Here is a 25,798-nt window from a genome sequence, read left to right as displayed (position 1 = left end):
ACAAGGGCTTCTTCACATTAACTCAGGTATGTCAGCTAGTTACTACATATGCAGTAGTTTTCTGAGTAAATAGTTTAGCAGCTACAGCATTACCCTGAGAAATTAGCAATATTAAAAGGCCATATACACCTTCCCACTCTTTTTTTTTTATCAACGTGTAAAATTCAATGCAAAAAAACAAGTGCATCATTTTTTTTTTTGCAGGGGCTTTATAAGATATGGATGTATTGAATTTCCATGTACAATGGTTTCCATAGCCTTTTGACTCCTTTTCCAATCAACAGTTAACATGCTATACATCCTATCTAGCTGGAATCTATTAGGCATTGCAATTTTCCAGAGTTTGTCTGTGGGGGAACGCCTATATAATAGGACATGCATTGCAAAAAGCACACAGAGGTGCAGTTTAGATTCCTATAAACATAATATTATAGATTTGCACAACAGGGATCCTAAATGCAGCCATGTGCATAAAACGGTAAATAGGTAAGTGATCGTTTTTCGCTAGTGAGTTATGTTCTCAGTGTTACAAGTACCATGACCTTCAGCTTCGGGTCCTTTCACTGGGGAAACGACTGTCGGGCGTTTCAGCACCTGACAGTCATCATAGCAATAATTGCTTCTGTGCTTTCACAGGGGAGCAAGGATCATTCAGTGAATGGAGGTGGAGCGGGTCGTTCCAGCCGTCCCCCCATTCACCGTAAACAGGCCGTCGTGCATAGATGAATGACTAGCTGCTTACACAGGCAAATTTTTGTTTGATTTTTATGCCTGTAGAAACTGAACCATGAGCGAATTATCATTTGTCATTCAGTTGCTGCCAGCATTTACACTGAACGATCATTCAGATTTCCGCGATGTAGCGAGAAAGGGCTCTTTCAGTGTTAAAGAGCTTTTAGCTAAGCAATTGAGGTTAGGCAATTAGGGGGAAAACCAAAATAAGCTAATTTACTTTTCACCTGGAGATATGAGGGGCTTGGGCACCCACCTCAGCCTTTTAAATACCAAGCAAATGTATATTGGGGTTGGGGCAAGGTGGAGGGGGGGGTGGTTAAGGTTGTCGGGTTAAGAAGTGTGAAGATAAGGAAAAAAATGCTAAATCATTATAATTGCTAGACTACTGACTGCTAAACTGAAGGGGATCATATCAGGTGGAAGCAGAAAAATGATTGTTGTAAGTGACATAACTGTCCGTAGTTACTAAATTTCCAAACTTCATATGCTACAGATGAAAAGCATCCTCTCTTTTATCCTATCTTTGCTTTTCCTAGTAAAAGAAGCTCAGTTTATGGCTTCTGTAAGATAAAGAATATTTTTATGTATGTTTTTGGCTGTCTTCCACATGGGCTCGGATCACTAGACGCACACTGTTTTCCTGTAATAGGACCATTTTTCCTCACTTGAAAGGTTTTAGATCTTCTCTACACTTTCTGCATCCAGCAGTCAAGAAATAGGAGGCAGACTGACACATGGTAGGTTAAGAGACATAAAATACATCTTGAAATATCATGATGTATCTTATGTAAATGGAAAAATGGAAAAGGTCAGACACTGACTTGCAAGAATGCTGCTTTCCAATAGACTGTGCTGTAGAGGCATTGTTCCAGCTTTCCATTTGCGTACATTTCCCAGAGGAGCATGCATGGCCTTATAAGTCTTCTCACTAGGGAGAAACCATGCCTTTCCTGACCTAAATGAAAGGCCTCTCACTAGCCAAGCCAGCAAACCTACTGCACACTGATGAGGGGAAAAAACTTTGAAACAGTCTATCTGTGCATGGAGATCTTTTCCTTCTGGAGAAGACTCAGGCTTTGACTTATATTCCCAGTCATAGTTGCCAGGTTTGTTAAAGTGTCAGACATTGACTTGCAGGAATGCTGCCTTCATATACTTGGTGCTGCAGAGGCATTGTTCTATCTTACCATTTACATAAATTTCCCAGAGGAGCATGCATGGTCTTACAAGTCTCCTCACTAGGTGCTCTCCCTAAGGAGAAGCCATACCCTTAAAAACCTATGATGTATCTTAGAAAACATATACAATTGTTCAGGGTGTGGGGTTTTCCACAAGTCTTAAAGTGACTTGGACAAAATTTTGGGGGCCAGGGGTTATAATACCTAGAGTTGTTCTTCTCTGCCATCCCTCCAATCTGCCAGTTCCAGGTCCTATTTTCAGCCATCCAAGATATTCTCCGCAATCCTCAGACTATCGAATCACCACAGTGCATTGGAAGTGATAGACTACCAATGCATTGTACCTGCTTTCTGATTGAGCAGAGCTGGTCATGTGATCAGCACTGGTCTACTAGAGAGTAGCACACAGTGTGCATTAGGTAGTTAGAAAATGTCTTTGGCCATTTTGTACAAATAAAAACAGGGCCTGCAATGAGGAGTAGCAGAGAACAACTGCAAGTAATATACCACCCATCCACTTTTTCTTGAAACTGGTGACTCACATAAATTACATGGTATATGTGTTATGTCTTCTTCATCCATGAACTGTGGAACTGCAAATGATATTCACAAACATACATAAACCAACGACTAACAAACACTCAATACACTCACCAAGCATACCTGCACACATAATCAGACGGAATAGCTATAAAAGTACAAGGTATTGGAATACAAGTATTAAAAAAAAAAGTACAAGGTATTGGTTTGTAAATTGGCCAAGTCACTTAAGCATGCAGGGTGATCGTCCCAATAAGGGCGGCCACGTGCTGGAACCTATACACCTAAATTGAGCACGTTGGAAAATTATCCAAAGCAGGACAGGACGCAGTTCACGCTAACACACTAGGGATTGCATGCAACACAGAACAGGACTATTCACACCTCATATCTGGCCACCTGCACAGAGGCACCAACCATGCCACTGTTCACACACATGTATGGCCACCTGTGCAGACCCACAGAATACATCAGTGTTCACACACATGTCCAGCCACCTGCACAGACACACGCAAACATCATGCATGGAGCAAGCAGCAGGGTGTTGGGAAACCATCATCCTCTAGCAGACGGGCTGGTATATATGAGTCGCAGACCAGGGGGATTAGCTGGCTGGAAAAACTCCACAGCCAGCCAGTTCAATTATCCCACACCCATGAAGGTGTGCTTGTGGAAACACATAGAATAACAGGTCCCAGCAGCACAATCTAACAATATGGCAGTCAGGGAAGGGAATCCTCTAAAAATGTCCTATTAATGTATATGGACACTATATGGGTGCTGGATGGGCTATTGATATGCATTATATTTAAAATTAACATGCTGCGGAATTAAATCCCGCACCACATGTTAATATCCTCATGGGTTTTGTGCAGATTTTATTCACAGCATGTAGATGAAATTTTCAAAATCTCATCCACTTTGCTGCTACAGCTACTGTAAATTTTGCGGCAAATCCGCCTCATGTAGTAATAATGACCCCCTTTATTGGTGGCCCTAATAGTAATAGTGACTACTAATGCGGCCTCAGTAGTAATAGTGACCCCTATTGCAGCCTCATTAGTAATAATGTCCCCTATCGCAGCCCCAGTAGTAATAGGATTCCTCATTGCTACCCTAGTAGTATTAGGGTCCCCCATTGCCACCCCAGTAGTAATAGCATCTCCTATATTGGCCCCGGTAGTAATAGTGACCCCCACAGTGGCCTCAGTAATAATAGTGACCCCCTACAGTGGCCCTAGTAGTAATAGCATCTCCCACAGTGGCCTCAGTAATAATAGCGCACCCCACAGTGGTCCTACTAGTAATAGCGACCCCCACAGAGGCCTCAGCAGTAATAGCGACCCCCACAGTGGCCTCAGCAGTAATAGCGACCCCCACAGTAGCTTCAGTAGTAATAGCAACCCCACAGTGGCCCCAGTAGTAATAGTAACCCCCACAGTGGCCCCAGTATTAATAGTGACTCCCACAGTGACCCCAGTAGTAATAGTAACCTCCACAGTGGCCCCTGTAGTAATAGTGACCCCCACAGTGGCCCCAGTAGTAATAGTGACCCCCACAGTGGCCTCAGTAGTAATAGTGACCCCACAGTGGCCTCAGGAGTAAGAATGACCCTACAGTAGCCGTAGTGGTAATAGTGACCCCCATAGTGGCCTCAGTAGTAATAGTGACCCCCTCAATGGCTCCAGTAGTAATAGTGACCCCCCCCCCCACAGTGGCCTCAGTAGTAATAGTGACCCCACAGTAGCCACAGTAATAATATTAACCGCCTCTGTAATAATAACCCCACAGTAATATTATTATTATCAAACGTTTGTTCGCCCATTCATATGGCTTGGTGAGGCCGGCGTAAATGCTCACCAGGCCATCTCCCATTTCCCCTACCTCCCCATCGCAGGCTCACCTCTCGTTCCTCCCTGATTGTTCTTTGCAATGGGAGTGGGTGGGATAGGGGTGTAGCTAAGCGCCCATATGCCCTGCCTCCTCCCATTGATGGCTATGGACAAGGGGTGGAGATGGTGGATGCTTAGCTCCGCCCATGTCCCACCCCTTGTGCATAGCCATCAATAGAAGGAGTCGGGGCGGACCAACGCTTAGTCCAGCCCCCTAACCTGCCCCCTCCTATTGCACAGAACGAGCAGGGAGGAACGAGAGGTGAGCCTGCACGGTGGGTGGGGGGGGGAAGAAAAGAGCGAGGGAGTTTAGTGGCCACACTGCTAAACTCCCTCCCAGCTACGGCCGCTGCCATGGGCTCCCATAGGAGCCCATGCAGCGGCCGACGTATTCCAGTGCAAAAGATAGTTCCAGGACTATCTTTCGGGCCCGACATAACAACGCCCGGCGCTATATTGGCTTGGCTGGGCGTTTTTACGTCTCAGAAATACACCCATGTGGATTCCAATCCATCAGATCACAGCGCATATTGGCCGGCCGATTTGCGCTTGTGGTAAAGAGCCCTTACACATTGAATGTTGGCTGCAACTAGCATTACACAGGAAAAGGTGAAATGCAAAGCAGACTGAAATACATAACAATATATAACATGCTTCAGCCTTTGGGCTGATAACAGAGAAACAATAGCTTCTAAGTCCTCATACCACAGGGTATTATAATGCCACTGTATGGGTGCACTCAGGCACCAGGACCTGGGTAGCTTTGCCCACAATAGCTCTGCCTCTGGTCTTAAATTTGTACAGAATTACATATATCACTTTCATGTAAAAATTCATATATTCATTTACTTCATTCATTTACCTGTATTCAAATGTAAAGAGCTTTTGGTAAATAGCATGAGGAAGGGAAAAACACGTTGCCATGATCCAGATGATAGCAATGTAAGCCACCCCTCTAACTGTCGATATCCGTGGCTTTAAGGGGTGCATGATGACCTTGAGGAGAGATAAGACACATGCTGAATAAGAAACAGGTAACCTAGATCATTCATCTCTGTTCATTTGTGTCATATATATATATATATATATATATATATATATATATATATATAATATTTACAACAGAGCTATAAGTTAGCAAGTTGCTGTCATTATATACTGCAGTGGTGGCGGCACCAGGAATACAATAGATTTGTTCTTTTAAGTCGATTTCTGTGAAGGGCCTACTAAACTACTATATAGACGTTTTCTACCACTGTGATTTCAGAATACAATAGAACTACAATACAACCAAACCTTTCAATTCATGTAGTAAGTTAAGCCTGTATTCTTTAACCCCTTATTGACGCGGCCCTTTTTTTCCCCATTTTTGTTTCTTCCACCCCCTTTAAAAAAATCATAACTCCTTTATTTATCCATCGATGTCGCTGTATGAGGGCTTGTTTTTTGCACTGGGACTTTGAGTGCAACAATGTAAAAAAATCCTAATTTTGTGCAAAAGTGGAAAAAAAATGAAATAAATATATACAATTCTGGTATCGTTGTAATCGTACCAACCCGCAGAAAAACATATATCATTTATGCAGCATGATTAATGCTGTAAAAACCAAAGTGATGTGTTTTTTATCCCTGCCTTCCAAAAATATCAATAAAACTTTTACAACACATTACATGCAAGTAAAAATGGAACCAGTTCGCCACGCAAAAAACAAGCCCTCATACGACCATGTTGCGAGAAAAATAAAGAAGTTAAGGCTTTTGAAAACTGGAGATGAACATAGAAAAAAGAATCGGCGTGTGTCAAGTAGGCCGTGTGCTTAAGGAGTTAATAATTTTTTCACTTATACTTTATGATCATTTTACTTTTGCTGTTCTAGAAATCAGTTCTGCCTGCCGAAAACTGCTGAGCCTGTGATAGATTAGTGTTTATACAAAGCAGCCAATCAGAGTGAGCAGAGCTGCAGGCATGGAGAAGCATGAACCAATGATGACACAGGGGGTGTGTCTCAGACTACCTCAGACTCACTTATAAGCACTGTAGAAAAACTGTAGTCACAAATCACAGCTCTGCTCTAGTGGAAATGGACTAAATAGCAGCTGAACATCCAGATCTGAGGATAATACACAACAGGTGAACATGCTCATAGAAACAGTCTTACAAATCATTGTGAAATCATGACAGGGCAGTCGTTTTAAAAGGGTATTCCCATCCAGGCTTTTCATAGCTGAGATGGAAAACCGCTGCTACGGTGACCAACCATCTAGCCAGAGCCTATGGAGTGAGCCAAGAGCTGTTTCCGTAGCTCCCATTCACTTCAATGAGAGCTACAGAGAAAGTGCTCCACCTAAACACTCAGCTCTTTCCAACAGGTGGTTGCAATGGAACGCTGGGTTTTCTCATCTTGGCCAGGAAAAGCCTAGATGTGAATATCTATTTAAGTACAACACAAAGTTTTCATTTTTCCACCTTGCTGTAATAGAACTTAAAACGTCCTTATTTTTGGGTTGACCTTGTTTTTGTGTGACAAGTTGTACTTTCGTGTGATTTGGGGTATCTATATATTAACATTAAAAAAAGATTGCTGGGTGAATATTTTTGAGTTAACTTTTTTTTTACTTAGGTCCCTGTATGCAGAGTCATTTTTACTTTTAGTATTCATCTTATACAAATTCTACTATGATTCCTTATTCTTTCTATTATGTTATATGCATAAACTACTTCCCACATTCTAGTGCTTGGCCTTGTGGTTGCATGAAAGGCAACATACTTCACATACTAAACAGAAATAAGAACTCAAGATGAGGAGATAAACAATAGACAGTAAGCCTTTTTACCAGCAGCAGAAGGCAAGAACACCGGCAGTTTATCAACCCATAAAGTAACATGTAGTAGAAGGTATTAACTCCTTAAAAGCTTTTCAGAAGTGCACAGACTTCATATTACTGAATGCATAGTGATAACGTACCTGGTGTCTGTCCACTGCGATCGCTGTGAGGGTCAGAGCAGAGACGTGCAGAGAACAATACTGGGCGAAGCGGCTGACATGGCACATGCCCTTCCCAAACATCCAAGTGCTGTTCACGAAACGAGCCTGTGGAGAGGAACAGAAAATAAGTTCACATGTAGGCAAAGAGCAAAGAGTGGATAGTTCACAATGCAGTGACTTGTTTTAGTACAGATTTACAGTATGTAGCGTGAATGGTGCCTAAAAGGAAATGTCCACCTTCTAGCGCCATGTTACTTTTAGGTTCAACAGTCTTTGCAGATTAAAGGGGTTGTTCAGAATAAAACAACTTATACCCCTTTAAGAATGCCTGGCATGCTTGTTATCCTTCTAATATACACACTTTGTCAAAAAATCAATCCCACCGCTAGAAGAAGTTGTTGGCATGCAGTTACATCTCAGGTAGATATACAAATGATGAGGGCTGTGGTGTGATTAGATGAACGGTCTTGCCACCTGAGAACCTAAAAGTGGTTCCCCCCTTGGCCTACAAAAGGCTCTCAGAGGCTCCTTGTGTGCAGTGACCTCTTCTTCTGCTTGTGTAGAGCTTGTTGACCACTACACGCCTCTACGACGCAGAGAAGAGATTTCACCCCAGAGTCTGAGAGGGGAGCATTATTGGGGTGTGAGAAGCTGGATGGTCGTATCAATGAATTGCCATCACCATGGCTGTTCTGACCAGACGTGCACACAAGTTGACTGGGCTCAGGACATCCATGACAGACCACCAGTAGAGAGCATCGTCTCATCGACTAACAAGCACAAGCAGCTCCAACTGTTTAATTGTCCACCATCCAGAGACAAGGGGCGCCATCATTACACTCGTCTGTCCTAACTATTTCCAGGCACTTGGCTGAAGGACATTTGGTCCCACGGCACCCATTACATGTACTGCCTTTGACACCCAGCATCGCCAATGTTTGTAGTGGTGTCATGAACAACAGCTGGTCTGCGCATGCACAGACGACCTGTGCGGCGCGAGCACGCTGGAGCGGCCCCTTCAAGAGGCAGACTGCGCAAGCGCGTCTAATCGAGGCAGAAGAAGGCTTTGGTCGGCGCCATGGAGACGGGGATGCCAACACCGGAGGGGGTAAGTATATAACTTCTGTATGGCCAATATTTAATGCACGATGTATATTACAAAGTGCATTAACATGGCCATACAGAAGTGTTTAACCCCACTTGCTTTTGCGGGACAACCCCTTTAAGTGAGTTAAGCCCCAGTTAATCAGGTTCAGGACTTTGATTGATAAACCTTTTTACAGAGTTTTGAACTGTTGCGAGAAATTGAGTTATCTCGAATTACCTGGTTATAACTTGCCCATTCCTTGTTCTATGGTTAATAAACCTGTTGCTTGTCCTGCAATGATGACCTCTGTAAAGTATGTCAGCTACCCCTGGAGTATATGCGCCATGACGACCGATCAGGTCTACCTTAGAACCCAGCCTTCACCTGAACTTGGCCATGAGTCTCTGGTGTCACAGCCAACAGACACTGTGGAGAAGAGGACTATGACCTTCCTAGTGGAGTTCAGCCCCGTTGACCCTTCCATGGAATCAGGTCATCCATATGCCCACCAACCCAGATGACCAGGAGAGCCCAGAACCCACTGCCTGTAGTTCCATTCTGACATCCTATTCTTCCCTGCTTTGTCGTCTTCTGGCCAAGGCATTATGCGGCACATGACTAGTGACATCACTTAAATAGTCTGACCAGACATGTGACTATTATGCTAATACATTTGTATGCATGCACAGTGTCTTCCAAGAACAGACAACTGGGGTGATTAAAGAAGTAATTTGGGACACTTGTGGCATTTAAAAAAATAGTCTGGAAGTCAGAGAACCCCTTTAAATACTTCACCTACATAGACCTAGAGAGAGAAAGGGGTATTCAAGTTATCCCCTATCAATAGGATATCGGATAACTTGTTGATCAGTGGAGGTCCTATTGATCTGAATGCACTAGTGGATATCCACATCCTCCTCTGCTGCTCACACTTCAAGATGAGCCAGGTTACATTCTTGAGATTGGTTGCGGTGCCAGCACTCAGCCCCCACTGATCAGCAAATTGATCAGGTTGATAGCTTACTGTGGAGGGACAACTCTTTCAATGATAAAATTCTGTCTGCCTGCAGCTATCATTAGAGGTAGATACTGTATACTATGTCATTATTGAGATCATTGCATAGCAGTATGCAGTAGCTCCCTCTAGTGGTGGTTGCAGCCAGCCAAAATATTATCATTTTTTTTTATAAAGTGAATTTCTTTAGAAGAAAAACAGAGTTCTGCCTTTCCTAGGAGTTTTATGCATTTAGTTTTGTCAAGGACTTGTGGTTGTGAGTGAAATCCTGCAGTATAAGAAGCTACAAACTGTCCCTTTAACTGTAATCACCATGGCCATATTTACTATAGGAAGAGTAGGCCTTAGCCTATAGGCAGCAGTGGGAGAACAGCATGTACCATAGTGAAAATATATATGAATACACTGGATAGAGAACTTTAATAAGAAAATTAAGGCAATATGTATGCAGAATTTGTCATATTTTGTATGAATTTCAACAGAAAATGAAATCTCTAAAAGTGATAAAACCGCCTCATCTTCCCTGCAGAGAATAACTTCGGCCACATTTAGGTTCTAATAAACCATATGTATGATTACCATGAACCTGGGGAACATACAACTTATATCTGATGATTGGTGCACTCTGTATCGCCAATTACAGAGACAGCAAATCAGCGCACAATGAATCGCTAATTGCAAAAAAAAGAGTCAAATTGAGAATCAATTACCCTTATATACTCGAGTATTAGCCGACCCGAGTATAAGCCGAGTCAATAAGTTTTACCACAAAAAAATGGGAAAACATATTGACTCCAGTATATACTAGGTAAAAAAACCAAAACGCAATAGTCACCTCCCAGCCGGTGTCTGTGTCCCCAGCGCGATTGTCTCCCCGGCGGTGTGGCAACCTGCTTCAGACTTCCCCGCGCTGTCATCTCCCTGCTAGGTTTTCAATTCCCCCGTCGTCAGCGCTGTGTAAGTAAGCGCTGTGATTGGATTGAGTACCAGCCAATCACAGCCAGCGGGGGAATTTAAAGCTGAGCAAGGAGATCACAGAAGGGAGGATTCTCAAACAGCTTGCCACACCGCCGGGGAGACCATCACGCCTGGGACACAGATGCCGGCTGGGAGGTGAGTATTGCGGGTTTTTTTTGTTGTTTTTTTTTTTTTACCTCACTCCAGTATAAGCCGAGGGGGGCTTTTTCTGCATTAAAAAATGTGCTGAAAAACTAGGCTTATACTCGAGTATATATGGTACTTTTTCTACTTGTGCTGCAGTGTTGGTTTAAGAGCGGGTAGAAAATCTTGTCATTGTCTAAGGGGATTATCCACATTTGATTGGGTCTCTTAGTGATCACAGCTAGCAAACTTTTGATGTTGCCCCCAACCCGGATCAATTATGGAGTCAATGAAACTTCTACTATATGTAATATTGCCACACAAAGGCCAAATATCGCTAAACACGCACATACAAATATTGCAACATACAAGCATACACACATATATGTATAGTCATATAATACATTCACACAAGCAATACATATACACAAAACTACACATTAGATGCATGTTCACATATATGCATATTCAAACATACATATAGTATGTACACTCGCACATAGATACGTATGCAAACAAGCTGTTTTGGGGGTTTTGCCCCTTGTCAGTATATACACTGTCTGTACAGGGTTATCTTTTTCTTCCGGTTATACGGTCTGTTAAAGGGTCAGACATTAACTGATAGGGAAGCTACCTACCAATAGGTGGGGCTGCAGAGTCATTGTACCATCCTTCATTTGCATACCAAATATCCTAGAGGAGCATTGCATGGCCTATAAGGCTCCTTATGCATTCTTGGCACTCCCCACAAGAAGAAACTATAACCCTGCCATCTTACCTGGAGAAGAGATAACCCCAGGATGCACTATGGGAAGAATTGATGTGTTGTGATATGCACATTTTGTAAAAATAAAAATCAAATCCCTAGAAGAAGTTGTCGTTTTGCTGCAAAACTCGTCCTGCGGTTCCATCTCAGGCAGATCTGTAAATGATGAGAGTTGTGGTGATTAGATGAATGGTCTTGTCACCTGAGGGTCTAAAAGTGGTTACCCCCTTGGCCTATAAAAGGCTCCCGGAGGCTCCTTGTGTGTAGTGACCTCTTCTTCTGCTTGTAGACCTTGTTGACCACTAGACACGCCTCTACGACGCAGAGAAGAGACTTCACCTAGTTACCAGAGTCTGAGAGGGATGCATTATTGGGATGTGAGAAGCCGGATGGTCGTATCGATGAATTGTCCACCACCGGGCCGTTCTGACCAGACGGTTAATGGGTATTGGGACCAGTGGATGTGTGAGGGCACACAAGGTGACCGGGCTAAGGACGCCCCCTACAGACCACCAGTAGAGAGGAGCGTCTGACCAGACTGTTAGGACATGTTGGGACTAGTAGATGTGTGAGGACGCACAAGGTGACTGGGCTCAGGACCGCCCCCTACAGACCACAAGTAGAGAGGAGCGTCTGACCAGACTGTTAGGAGGTGTTTGGACCAGTGGATGTATGAGGGCACACAAGGTGACCGGGCTCAGGACCCCCTATAGACCACCAGTAGAGAGGAGCGTCTGACCAGACTGTTAGGAGGTGTTGGGACCAGTGGATGTGTGAGGGCACACAAGGTGACCGGGCTCAGGACCCCCCGATAGACCATCAGTAGAGAAGATCCTCTGATCGTCCGACAAGCAGGAGCAGATACAACTGCTGCATTATCCACCATCCAGAGACAGGGGGCGTCATCATTATAAACTTATGTCTGGCAGAACCATTTCCTTGAACGTAGCTGAAGGACATTTGGTCTCATGGTACCCATTACATGAACGGTCTTTGATACCCACCTTCCCTTTCATTACCAGTGGTGTTGGGAACGACTAAACTGGACGCTACGGAGTAGAACTAGGTTGTCTTTAGCGACAAATCCAGGTTTAGTTTGGGCAGTGATGGCAGCTGTTTTCATGTCTGGAGACCTCGGGGTGAGCGCCTCAATCTGGCCTTTGCTGTTGAGTGGCACACTGCCCCCTGCTGCTGTGATGAATTTTTCTTTTGACAATAAGTGTATTTGGCAGAGGAATATGACATATTTGTTCTCCATGGCCCGTGAGACTAGTGGTGTAAATCTTTTTAGATCTACCCCTGATGATGCGTATGCAGCTTTTGCATGATTACATTTTCAATGTAATATGATGAACGATTCCCTGGAACACGTATGCCACAGCTGGAGAAGATAATATCATGAAAACCAGCTCTGGGCTATAAAAAAAGAAATTGGATTCTGCAATGTGTTTATATTTGCTAGATTGAAAGAATGTTCATTCCAGTCTTGTAAGCGATGATTATCTCTAATAGAAGAGAGTTGTACTTATAAATTAGGATCATGGTCGACACGTAATATGATAATGTCCATATTGGAGGCATTTGATGCAGGTCCCTATTCAATAAATCCCATTGATGTAATTAGATGGTTTATTTGGGGTTAAGCCATGACATCTTTCCTTCTCTCACGCTGTCCTCATATTTCCTACTGAGGATATCTGATTAGGACATATATTCTCCCATAGTATATATCACAGAAATGTTACAATTAGACGAGGCTGGAAGTGTGGATGCGAACAGCAGCATGCAATAGATCCGTAGTATCTGACTGCACCTTTGCTTATACTAACCATACCCTTAACAAGCACACACCTCATAACTCACATCCAGACTAGCCCGGTGGGAATGATCATGATGAAGAAGACATATTAAGTATTTCCAGAGTACTGTGCTTCCACAACTTCTGGATTGTTTTAAAGGAAGTTCCACTGCCCAATTCGTCTGGCCTTTCTTCACCCTCTGCACTTTCAAATATGTCTCAAACCTGCATATTGTCAATTATGTACCACGTCTCTAGTGTCTACTATACATGCGCCGCATTCTGTCTTCGATGCAAACACAGTGACAGCCATTCATCTTCCCATATTAATCTATGTTCATAGGAATAAGAATGGATGGCACTGCACATACGTTGAAGCCAGACAAGTGGCGCATACGCATAAATGTCCATTCATCTCTCTATAGAGTAATATACAGCGACCAAAGAGCGGGCCCACAGCCGAGGAGACAGCGGGGTAGAGAAAGGCCTTGTCACGGGACTCTACCATCTCTTTCCCTGGCGATAGCACGGGACCCGACTAAGTTACTGTTGGGGGAGATCACAGGGGAAAAGTAACCAGGGGTTACCTTGAGTCCATTTGTCACACATGATGCCACCGTTCGTCCTCTGCGAGAAACGTGATGATGAAATAAAATAGTCCACACACCAGGAAGCTTTCTCAACAAAACCGGGAATGGTCAATAATGTTCATCTACTGTAACTTGAGAAAGTCCAAACCACATCAACAATCTTGGCACAGATATAAAAACTCAGAGTGGTGTTACAGGAAGGATTCTTGGGGTATGTCGGATGATCCACAGTCCCAGTTATCTGTGTGATCCCCCTCTCAGTGACTCTTTCTCTCACTCTCTACCGATTCACACTCACATTAGTTTTGCCTTCCTCTCGCCAAGCAGCAGGCCTTCTCTCTCTCAGTGCTTACTGGCATATCCTGGGTAGGCTGGGCCAGGCCAAGCAGAAGGGAGTCACTCAGCTTCCTCCATTCTCTCCATACACAGATCGACCAGTGTCTCGCAGACTTCTTCAACTCTCCTCACTCACCAACTAACTGTCTGACTGCCTATACTCTCTCTTCTCTCTATTCTGCCTAGCATCCTTTCAAACACATACCTATATGTAAAACATAGTCACATGACTTACACAACAATACATTTTCCAGTCATAACCCATTCAGTACCGCAGAGGTGCAATACACATAAATCTGATGCATACTACACTTAAGATGCTGACAAGACAATGGCACGAGACAGACATATAAGATTATGGAGGGCCCCCCACTAACTCTGGGCCACTGCAAATACACTATGTTGACAAAAGTATCGGGACCTCCACCAATCCTATGCTGTCAGACGAAGGGGATATGCAAATCGAATGGGAAAGACTAGGCCATTGGTTATAGCAAAGGTAAACTTTGGTACAGCTTCGTGTCTCTACCAACATGACCGAGCACCATGTCATACAACACGCAGTGTTAAAGCTTGGGTTAAGGAGCAGAACATCAGCAAATTTCCACAAAGTCTAGATCTCAATCCAATCGAACATCTCTGGGATGAACTAGAATGTTGTAACCATACATGCCCAACATGCCTATTATTCCCCGCATCACTATCTGAAGCTCTCCTCAATGAATGGAGACAAATCCCTCCATGTAGCTATTGGAATTTGGTAGAAAACATACCTAAGAGGGTTACTGCAGTCATGGAGGACAAAAATGTGAATAAAATTGAATTCAATAGCCTTCTCTGTGTGTCCCAATACTTTTGTCAACATAGTGCATCGGGACATGAGTAGATGACAATGCACATGCGCTAAAGCTGGAAGTGTGAAACACGCGTCCATTCATCCCTTCATGGATTAATATGAGGAAATAAGTGGATGACACTGCACATGCCCTAAAGCTGGAGATGCGGTACATGTATAGTACATCAATTACGCACTGAGTCTCCAAGGTCAATCGGGGGGGAGGTGAGGGGGTATGAGAAAAAGTGGAGCGTAAAGAAAGGCTGAACAAGTCGGGCTGTGGATTTATTCATCAGACGGTCCAGAACTCATTTTCATGCCAAGTATGAATCGCACAAATGTATATTTTGGCGATTGGAGACAAAGAGGATTAAACGTAGAGTACTGTTACAGTCATCTGTTTGGGGCACATTACAGGTAATGAATATCTGAAAATGGTAAATTGTGCTGACAGACGTCCATTGAAGGAATTTTTTGCCTTTAAGACAAATCAGAAAATACCATCAGTGGTGGTCCATCACCTTCTAGAAGAAGCTCCTCTGCGATGGCAGTCATGGGTTCCATAACTTAAAATCAGAGACAGTCTCTTCCCTCCAGCAGTTGAGTGGCTAGACTGTTTCCATTAGTGCCATTGACTTTGAATCAAGCAGTTGGGTGCATGCTCAAGTGCTGCTCCAGTCAAACTCAGCTGCAAGGCTGGGAAGAGGTGAAAGGGGTTCCCCGTTTTAGTAGTTGGATCCACCAATCTAACATTTATCACCTATCCAGTGATAAGTGATACATGTTTTAGGCTAGAATATACCTTTAATCTAGACCAGGCTTCTCAAGCTGTGATACATCACTCACTTGTAACGTATCCACGGTTCTTGAGTATGGCATGGCACTGTGGTCCCAGCAGAGACAATCGAGTAAAGATTTTGAGACAGATTTTGGAGCTGAATTTTCCTGTGTGGAAAATCCACAAAAAATCCGCTACTGTGGTGGAACTGCAATAGGTGCATTGTGGGACTGATCCACACATATACATGGCCCTAAAGACATTGGATATTCTCCATAGTACATGTTCTACTAATGTCTGATACACATCAGCTGGTAATTCCCTCCATTCATCCTGAAAATGTCTGAATTCTCTCAGAAAATGCATTGGCCTGTTTACAATGGTGCAAGGAGTGTCGCCCTTGGATAGTTGAGCAATGGAAGAATGTTCTATAGAGTGATAAATCATACCACTCCATCTTCACATCAGGTGGATGTACCTGAGTGTGAAGGATACTGGGGAACACCTTTTGCCTGAGTGTGTTGTGCCAACAATTAAGTATGGCTGAGGTTCTGTTATGGTCTGTAGATGTTTTACGTGGTATGGTCTCAGCCCATTGATTGTAGTGACAAGAACCATGAACACGGAGGTGACCCTAACATTCTAGACAATAATGTGCTGCTGACAATGTGGTAATACTCTGGGAATGGTCAGCAATACTTCCAACAAGACAACATGCAGCGACCGAGACACAAGGCCCACACTGAGGAGTTGGCGGGGTAGAGATGGCACTTGTCACGGTTGCTTTACCACACTGCTTCCCAGAGGGACGTATGGAACCTCAGCCAAGGCACCGCTAGACCTGTTCCAGGCAATGCCGGGTGGCAGTTACCTGAATAAGTTTAGTGGACTGTGTAAATTGTCACGCGTAATGCCGCCGTTCCATTCACACCGCTGATTCTCCAGCGCTGGTAATAATAAGAGTCCACACACAATGAAACTTGGAAAACTCAATCACTGAGAACAGGCAGTGACTCCTGAACTTTACTGTATGCTTGGCAGAAATACAGTTTACTCGCTCATGCAGGTGAAGACAACTTTAGCAAACGGTCAGGGAGGAACAACTTAGGATGATACAGGGCCTACAGTCTAAGTTATCTGTAATGCTCCGCTCCTGGACACACGCACACCTCAGGACTCCGGAGGGGAACACGACTCTCCTCATACACTGACTTGATATTCTTTAGATAGTCACTGCACGGCGGACTCTGTTTGTCTCTTTTACTCCTCAGAGGTGGCTCCTGGCATTGTGGACATCAGGATACCTCTCCTCTACTTTCACCACATGAGGGTTGAAGGTACCCCCATGCGGCTGGCACTCCTACTCCGCTCTTAACCGTTGAACAGGACAGAAGACCATTGACAGAAGACCCACACCTAACTCTTAATCACTCATATTTATAATCATATGACACCACGTGACTAGACAAACTTGTTACATTTTCCAGACACGTCCCAGCAACTTTCAGACATTAACCTCTTATATGCCGTAGCTGTGCAATTCACATAACAGTAGACAAGATACTTTGCACAGTGCATCTACATAAAAGACATGACATGACTGACAATTATGGAGGGGCCAGATATAGGTGTTTCAGGCCTCTACAAACGTAAAACCCTACTGACTATCTTTGGAACAAACATGAACGTGGGTTCAGGAAAAGTGAAGTGTCCATTTTCCAAAACTCACCAGATGTTTGCAGGATGAATGGAGGGAAATACCAGCTGAAGTATATCAGACGTTAGTAGACAGTGTGCCACCAAGAGTATCTGATGTCATTAGTGCCAAAGGAGCCCCACTAAGTATTACCATATAGAAATAAATACTGCTTTTGATTTTTGCTCAGGTGTCCAATTACTTTGGGTAATATAGTGTACAATCTGGTTGAATTTGGTGCTTTTCTGAAATGAATTATGGTCCAGTATCATGGGGTGACTATATCACTACCGTATACTCATAGTTTAAAGGGGTTCACTTGAATTGGGATAACTTGCAATACCCCACATGCTCCAAAGACAAGAGAAGTGTCCCTTTTTCCCGTTAAAGAGCCTCATTCAGAGCATCTAGAAATATCACCTCTCACTTAGGAGGACCCGGCATCACACAGAACTGTTTAATGCTTTATTTCCCCTGTGGTGGCGCTACAGGGAAATTGGACACTTGTTGCCAGGTTCCTCCACATTAAATCTGAACACTAGAGGTTCCAGCAACCTGTAATCAGATTATGATTGGGGACCCGTCTAACGAAAAAATAATTTCCAAAGTGGTCAATTCCTTTAAATATTAATTTGGAATTCTCCTTTAAGAGCAACACCCGCATACTGGATTTATAATGTGTTTTTGCACTTCACATTTAATGTTGCTTTTTTATGAGTTTAGCAAATATCAAGCTGCAGCGCTGCCCTTTCCCTGTTTAATAAAAGATGAACTCTGCTGTTGTTCTGAGACTCGTTGAGTCCTGACCTTCCTTCCCCATTGAGCGTCACTGCAAGGGTTACATTTTTATACACCGCCAGAGGCCACGACTGGTAGACTATAGTGCAGATCTCTGTCTGGGGTGACATTAACCCTCTACGAAAGCCTCATGCCCAGTGATCACTAATATGTATGTGAACCCTCCAGTCTCCTACTGCATCCCATGTGTATTACCAGAATTCTATGAGTTTTCCATTCAGACTTGCTCAAAGTCTATAGAAATACCCGCCTCATCATATTAGACAAGTGTCATTGCGATGTGGACTGTAGAGAGACCAAAATGCATTGTTATTCTCACTGACACTAGAAATCTTAGTATTCACTAAAGCAGCAGCCTCTCCAACATCTGTGCCTCAATGCAACAATAGAGCATCACTCTGAGAATGGAAAAGACTCCAACAGATGCACAATGATGATTGTGAATACACAAAGGATATCAGCCAGCATCTCCCTGAATACGGAGGAGTGAATGCCACAGCAAAATCTGCAGTGAAACCAGCAGATGCCATTCATTCTAGCTTGGAGGTGTATATATATATATATATATATATATATATATATATATATATATATATATATATAATTATTTTGCTGTTCATACTCATCACTCACCCTGTGCAATCAAGAAAAAACTTGATTTGCTATCTGGAAACCATCAGCAGGCTGCTGTTGTTGGATCAGTTAATTATATGTTCAGCATTGTTCTGGATTAATGAATGATCTGTCAGTTAATAAATGTTATTTTCTCTTCATTGAAATGTGTGAAACAATTGCAGGATATGCCATAAACATTCTACTAAGTGGGAGTCCCGCCTCTGGGATACCGACCTATTGATAGAAAGAGGGTCCCCTTGCTTACTTGTTTCCAGAAATTTCTTAGACTTGGGAACTTTGCCATTCATTCTTAATCAGGAGACATCCATTCTCCTCTGGGGTCTCCAAAGGATTATGGCATATCTAGTCTAGAGATGTAAAAACATGTGAATGTCTAATGCAATGAGATATTAATATGCCAATTCGGGTATTTAGAAATCAGTCAGTCTATCTTATTCCCAAAAGTCATAATTAAATTAAAGTCATTATAAAGGCTGCAGATGACCTCCTTGTTGATGGTTTCCACATAGACTGAAGAAAAAGATGAAAAACAATAAGTTCTATAATGTATATGCTAGATTTTACTGTGCATATGTTAATGAGATGGCTAGTGGTAACACAAGGTGGAGTATCATACAAGTAGTAGATAACGCTACTACTCTGACAGCTTGCTGACGCAACAGAAAAATCAGCCAGCATTTAATTTGTTTTAAACCAACTGTTGAACGAAGACAGAGCATGTAGCAATCAGAGTTAGATGCCAGTGTGCTGCCCACTGAACATTGTTATGGAATACATTAATTAATGGAGAGGTGGAAACAATCAGCATGGGTTACCGTCTGCCTTCTTTATTACTGATGGATGCACAAAAATGCTGCTCATTGCCTTCTACTTGCCTTTAATATGCTCACAAAAGTAACCCAATACAAAACCGCAAACAGCTAAATGACAAACCCACTGCTACTATTCATCAAACTGAGCTCTACTATATCTTGCTAGGGAATTATTGTTATGCTGCAGCATCTGTTGAGCGACTCTAGACATATTTCAGATAGACTGTAGAATGAATATAGGGATCACATCATTCTACAATCTGGATTTCCCAGTGTGTCTCATGCCCAAAAGTCATAACTAAAATAAATACATTATAAAGGCTGTAGGTGGCCTCCTTGTTGATGGTTTCCACATAAACCGAATCAAGAAAAAGCTGAAAACAATAATGAAGTTATATTATGTACATGCTACATATTAGTGTGCATATGTTAAACAGATGGCTAATGGGAACACAAGGTGGAGTATCACTTTAAGATGGGGGATATATAGACGACCATACAACTGTGACAGCTTTAGAATTTTTCTTGAGTTTTTTTAAGCCGACTGTTGAATGAAGATGCAGCATGCAGCAATCAGAGTTGAGCAGCACATGGCATTATTATTATTGTCAGCTCTGTTTTGCTACTGAATAAATTGTTTATTTTTAAGCAATCAGTGGAGAGGTGGAAACAATCAGCATGGGCTATATTGTACCTCCATACTGAAAAATGCACAAAGTTTGTACTGGGGTCAGTAAAAGTAATCAAGGACTGCTCATTGCCCTCTACCTCTCTACAAAGCTAACCTATGCAAAATCTCAAACAGCCAAATGAAAAACTCATCACTACTATTTGAACAAACTCAGCCCTAATACATCCTGATACAGAATTATTATGCTGCAACATCTGCTAAGCAAGTCCAGACATATTTTAGATAGATGATAGGATAAATAGGTTTTTAGAGGGATCGCATCATTCTCCGCTCTGGATTTCCCAGCGTGCATCATACTTCAAGGGGGCATTTTCTATAAGAGCCGGTTTCTATACTCTTGCTCCACTATGCAAAATTGAATAGTAAGTCTAGAGCAAAGAGTCAGAGTGACGCAATGTAGAGTAATGAGATACTTAGATACATTGTTGCTCTATTGCTTGTAGTGCCCATAAATTAGGGAACCAGAAGAAAGTCCAAACCTCAGGCAGTTATAGTACCTTGTTATGTACTAAAAAGAGACCTTGTTCTCCTTACGTTTGCAAAAGTGAATCTGAGAGATGACATGACATGGTGGACCTGCTTCCTCATCTGCATATCATTAACATGTCTATCGATCCTGTGATATCCATAATTCCACAACTTTTCCTTCTTGGTGTTGCAATTTCAGAATTGAAGAGTCAGTCTATCTATTTATCTATCTATCTATCTGTCTATCTCATATCTAGCTATCTATCTATCTCCTATCTGTCTATCTATCTATCTATCTATCTATCTCATATCTATCTCCTATCTATCTATCTATCTATCTATCTATCTCCTGTCTATCTATCTATCTATCTCATATCTATCTATCTATCATCTCTCATATCCATCTATCTATCTTTCTATCTCATATCTATCTATCTATGTATCTATCGCATAGCTCTCTATCTATGTATCTCATATCTATCTATCTATCTATCTATCTATCTATCTATCTATCTATCATCTCTCATATCTATCTGCCTCATATCCATCTATCTATCTTTCTATCTCATATCTATCTATCTCATATCCATCTCTTATCTATCTCATATCTATCTATCTATATATCTATCTATCTCATATCTATCTATCTATCTATCTCATATCCATCTATCTCATATCTATATATCTCATATCTATCTATCTCTCTCTCTATCTATCTATCTCTTATCTATCTCTCTATCTATCTCATATCTATCTATCTATCTATCTATCTCATATCTATCTATCTATCTATCTATCTGATATTTATCTATTATCACTCTATGTCATATCAGATCTCTGTCATTTTTCAAGCTTATCAACTATGATACAACTGATATAGCTGGTGGCGGTGGTGACCGTTGCTAACTATCCGGTTGGTGGATGTAGCACATGGGTGTTGCACCTCCTTACCAGTGTGAAAGGCGTGTTGAGTAGAGTAATGAGAATATCGGCCACGGCCAAGTTGACTATGAACAAGCTGGTGGCGGAATGTATCCGCTTGTTCTTGATGACCACGTGACAGACCAAAACGTTCCCAAAAAGTGAGAAGATAATTATGAAAGAATAGGCAACAATTAACAGAGCCTTCACAGTAGGGTTTTGGGATTCGCCTCCAAATCTAATCTTCCCTACCCAGCTTTCCCATGGCAGACTGTAGTTTTTCCAAGAGAGCAAGGCGGTGATGTTGGGGAGCTGAAAGGGTTCCCTCCGGCTGTTGTTGAAGTGGAAACTTTCCGATCTTTTCAACAGGGTGGACAAACCAGAGAGAAAGAGCCACATGAGATAAGATTCCATCTCTGAGCAAACATGGGACGGACATGTACAATCTATTTATCCTACAAAGAGGAGGAAAAGAAGAAGAAGAGTAGGATGAGAAACTCCAGAATGGATCTTCATGTCTGAGTGGAGACAGCAGTGCGGGATTGCCACAGAGAATAGCAACAGATGTCCTCAGTGTTCTGTAAGAGCCCTTACATCCAGCTTCTGCATCCCTGCAAGTCTTCCCAGACAGCACACTTATATGACATTCAGGCATGCAGGGCTCCAAGCATTGAGGGAAAGCTCTCCGCTCATTGGGCTGAGCCTCGGTTAGAAATGTGACGTCCCTTAGTACTCCCTCTGTATCTAGTTAAAGACCTTCCTCTTGTTAATTTGGGATATTAAATGCGAGAAGCAGTTAAGTGACTGCATGAGCACAGTGTACCCTCCAGAGTCTTTACATCTTCTTAATACTGAGGTCTCAGTAGGGGCCAAGGGGCCGTGACAAAGCCAACATACAACATCCGTCTGGCTGGAGTCAAAATGCAACAGGAAAATGTGTCTTTATTCTGCAGCATCCCTACAGCTGCCTTGTGTGCATAGTAGATGATAGCTAAATACGAAACGGATAGAGAGATGTATGAGATAGATCGATGGATATGTGATAGATAGATGGATAAATAGTAGATAATGAGATAAATAGATGGATGAGAGATAGATAGATGATATGAGATAGATATGAGATAGATAGATATAAGATAGATAGATATGAGATAGATAGATATGAAATAGATAGATAGATATGAGATAGATAGATATGAGATAGATGTGAGATCGATAGATAGATATGAGATAGATAGAGAGATAGATAGATATGAGATAGATAGATAGATATGAGATAAATAGATATAAGATAGATATATATGAGATAGATAGATAGATATGAGATAGATAGATATGAGATAGATGTGAGATCGATAGATAGATATAAGATAGATAGAGAGATAGATAGATAGATATGAGATAGATAGATAGATAGATAGATATGAGATAGATAGATAGATAGATATGAGATAGATAGATATGAGAGAGATAGATAGATATGAGATAGATATGAGATAGATAGATAAATAGATAGATATGAGATAGATAGATAGATAGATAGATAGATAGATAGATAGATAGATAGATATGAGATAGATAGGAGATAGATAGATAGATAGATAGATAGGAGATAGATAGATAGATATGAGATAGATATGAGATAGATAGATAGATAAATAGATATGAGATAGATAGATAGATAGATAGATAGATAGATAGATAGATAGATATGAGATAGATAGATAGATATGAGATAGATAGATAGATAGATAGATAGAGAGATAGAAAGATATGAGATAGATAGATAGATATGAGATAGATAGATATGATATAGATAGATAGATATGAGATAGATAGATATGAGATAGATAGATAGATAGATGTGAAATCGATAGATAGATATGAGATAGATAGATAGATAGATAGATATGAGATAGATAGATATGATATAGATAGATAGATATGAGATAGATAGATATGAGATAGATAGATGTGAGATCGATAGATAGATATGAGATAGATAGATAGATAGATAGATAGATAGATAGATAGATAGATAGATAGATATGAGATAGATAGATATGAGATAGATAGATGTGAGATCGATAGATAGATATGAGATAGATAGATAGATAGATATGAGATAGATAGAAAGATAGATAGATATGAGATAGATAGATAGAGAGATAGATAGATAGATAATGACATTTGCATGCGCAGAAATTTTTGCGCTTCTAATTTCATCTACTCTGCAGAAACATCTACCCTGTTTCCCCGAAAATAAGACGCGTCTTATAATAATTTTTGCTCCCAAATATGCGCTATGTCTTTTTTTCAGGGGGTGTCTTATTTTTCAATGAAGAATTCCCATTTATTGTTTAACAAAAAAAATGAACATTTATTACCGTATATACTGCACAGAACCGTAGTTGTCACCACAAACTAATATAGCTAGACAAACTGTGAAAACAAAGCAAAAATTACTCAATGACAGTCATGTCATCATCTTCTGGCACAGAAAATTTGCCTGACTCACATACAGGGCCACAAAAAATAAAAGCTGTAAAGTACCTGGCTCCCACACACTGTCTGGAGACTGTAATGCTCACCCCCTAAGGTTGGAAATACACTCTGTGAGAACCCAGCCTTAAGAATCACACATATGGTTGCCTGACTCACACACAGAGCCATAAAAAAAAATTAGGGCTATAATTTAAGTAACGTACCTGTCTGCAGACAGAAGTTCCTCTTGTAAGCAGGGATGGTATTGCAGCTTCCGGCCACCAGGGGGAGCTCATCACAGCAGACATGTACAGCAGCAACAGAACGACAGTATGGAGTTTTCCAGCCAGCAAGGGGAGCTTACTACAGCACACTCGTACAGCACAGGAGGAGGTAGGAGACAACGGGGATGGCAGCAGGGGACAGGCCTCTCGACTTGCCTGCACACTTTAGTATGCCTTATTATCGGGGTGTTCCTTATATTTGCGATTTCTGCAAATTTCTTAATGTGTCTTACTTTCGGGGGTGCCTTATTTTCGGGGAAACACGGTATGCAGCATGCGGGATGCCTGGTAACAATACATGTAAATACATCTATGTGACATTACATACACAGATGTGGGAGGTATGGGATAGCCTCACAACAATAACTCCATGCTATAAGCCATATCTTTATATACTACATCCTGCACATCAGGGATGTCAAACTCATTTTCACCGAGTTCTTTCACATCAGTCTTATGGTTGCCTTCAAGCGCATTTACACCCGTATAAATGAGCTTGATTAGTGACCCTCATAGTGGCTGCAATAGTAACATTGACCCCCATAGTGGCCCCAGTAGTGATAGTTACCCCCATAGTGGTCCCAATAGTAATAGTCATCCCCATAGTGATCCCAGTAGTAAGTGCCCCCCAATAGTGATCCCAGTAGTAATAGTCACCCCCATAGCGATTGCAGTAGTAATAGTCATCCCCATAGTGATCCTAGTAGTAATAGTGACCCCTATAGTGGTCCCAGGAATGCTGCCTGGCCAGAAGCCAACAGTAACCCCCTGTTGTCCTATGTCTGGGCAGCATCCCTACAGGCTTTACACTCACCCTACCTGCAGCCTTTGTCCGATGTTGGCAGCCGCTGCTGAATCTGTGACCGCTGTCCTCTCACCTCAGCGCAGACATCAGCAGTCAGAATCTGCATGCGCCACCATACCGGGGTGAGTAGAATTCCGTTATAGCGGTTATCCAGGCAGCGCCAGCCAGGATACACTAGGGTCAGCCGGAAGAGCTCCACCCCCCCCCCCCCCCCTGTAGTGGCAGCTGCTTGAAATTGCAGGTGCAGCTACCATTAATTTCCATCAGACCTTAGCCTGCAATTACGAGCGCCGGCGACTACACGGGTATCAGAGTAGTCGGCATTGCCTGTATAACACCTATAGAGTTTAATGCAGGAATGGTGGGCCACATAAAAAGGGGCAGGCTGGATTTGGCCTTGGGCCTTGAGTTTGAAATGTGTGCTGTATATCTTAGCCGGTCATAAATACAACAGATATTGTATTCAATCTAATCAATTTCTTAGTCCTATTTTCCCAACTTTTGTAAGATGCGTTGCTGCCATCGATTTCTAAATGAAGCTCTTGTTCACAACCTGAAGGTTGGA

At 42.2% G+C, this 25,798-nt stretch overlaps 1 protein-coding gene across 1 annotated transcript in view; it reads right to left on the bottom strand.

Moving 5' to 3' along the window:
* The window catches only part of GPR83 (G protein-coupled receptor 83), a 38,585-nt gene extending 16,330 nt beyond the window's left edge, over positions 1 to 22,255 (bottom strand). Inside the window, exons 1-3 of the mRNA XM_066594087.1 lie at positions 21,691 to 22,255; positions 7,312 to 7,437; positions 5,208 to 5,341 (exon numbers count right to left, since the gene is read on the bottom strand). Coding sequence (XP_066450184.1) covers positions 5,208 to 5,341; positions 7,312 to 7,437; positions 21,691 to 22,074 — 644 coding nt within the window. The 5' untranslated portion in view covers positions 22,075 to 22,255. The remainder of the gene's footprint in view (positions 1 to 5,207; positions 5,342 to 7,311; positions 7,438 to 21,690) is intronic.
* Between the last annotated feature and the right edge of the window lie 3,543 nt (positions 22,256 to 25,798).

This window comes from Eleutherodactylus coqui, chromosome 1, assembly GCF_035609145.1.
Source record: "Eleutherodactylus coqui strain aEleCoq1 chromosome 1, aEleCoq1.hap1, whole genome shotgun sequence".
NCBI lineage: Eukaryota > Metazoa > Chordata > Amphibia > Anura > Eleutherodactylidae > Eleutherodactylus > Eleutherodactylus coqui.
Note: the sequence above shows the minus strand (reverse complement) of the source record. Positions and strands in the feature narration are given on the sequence as shown.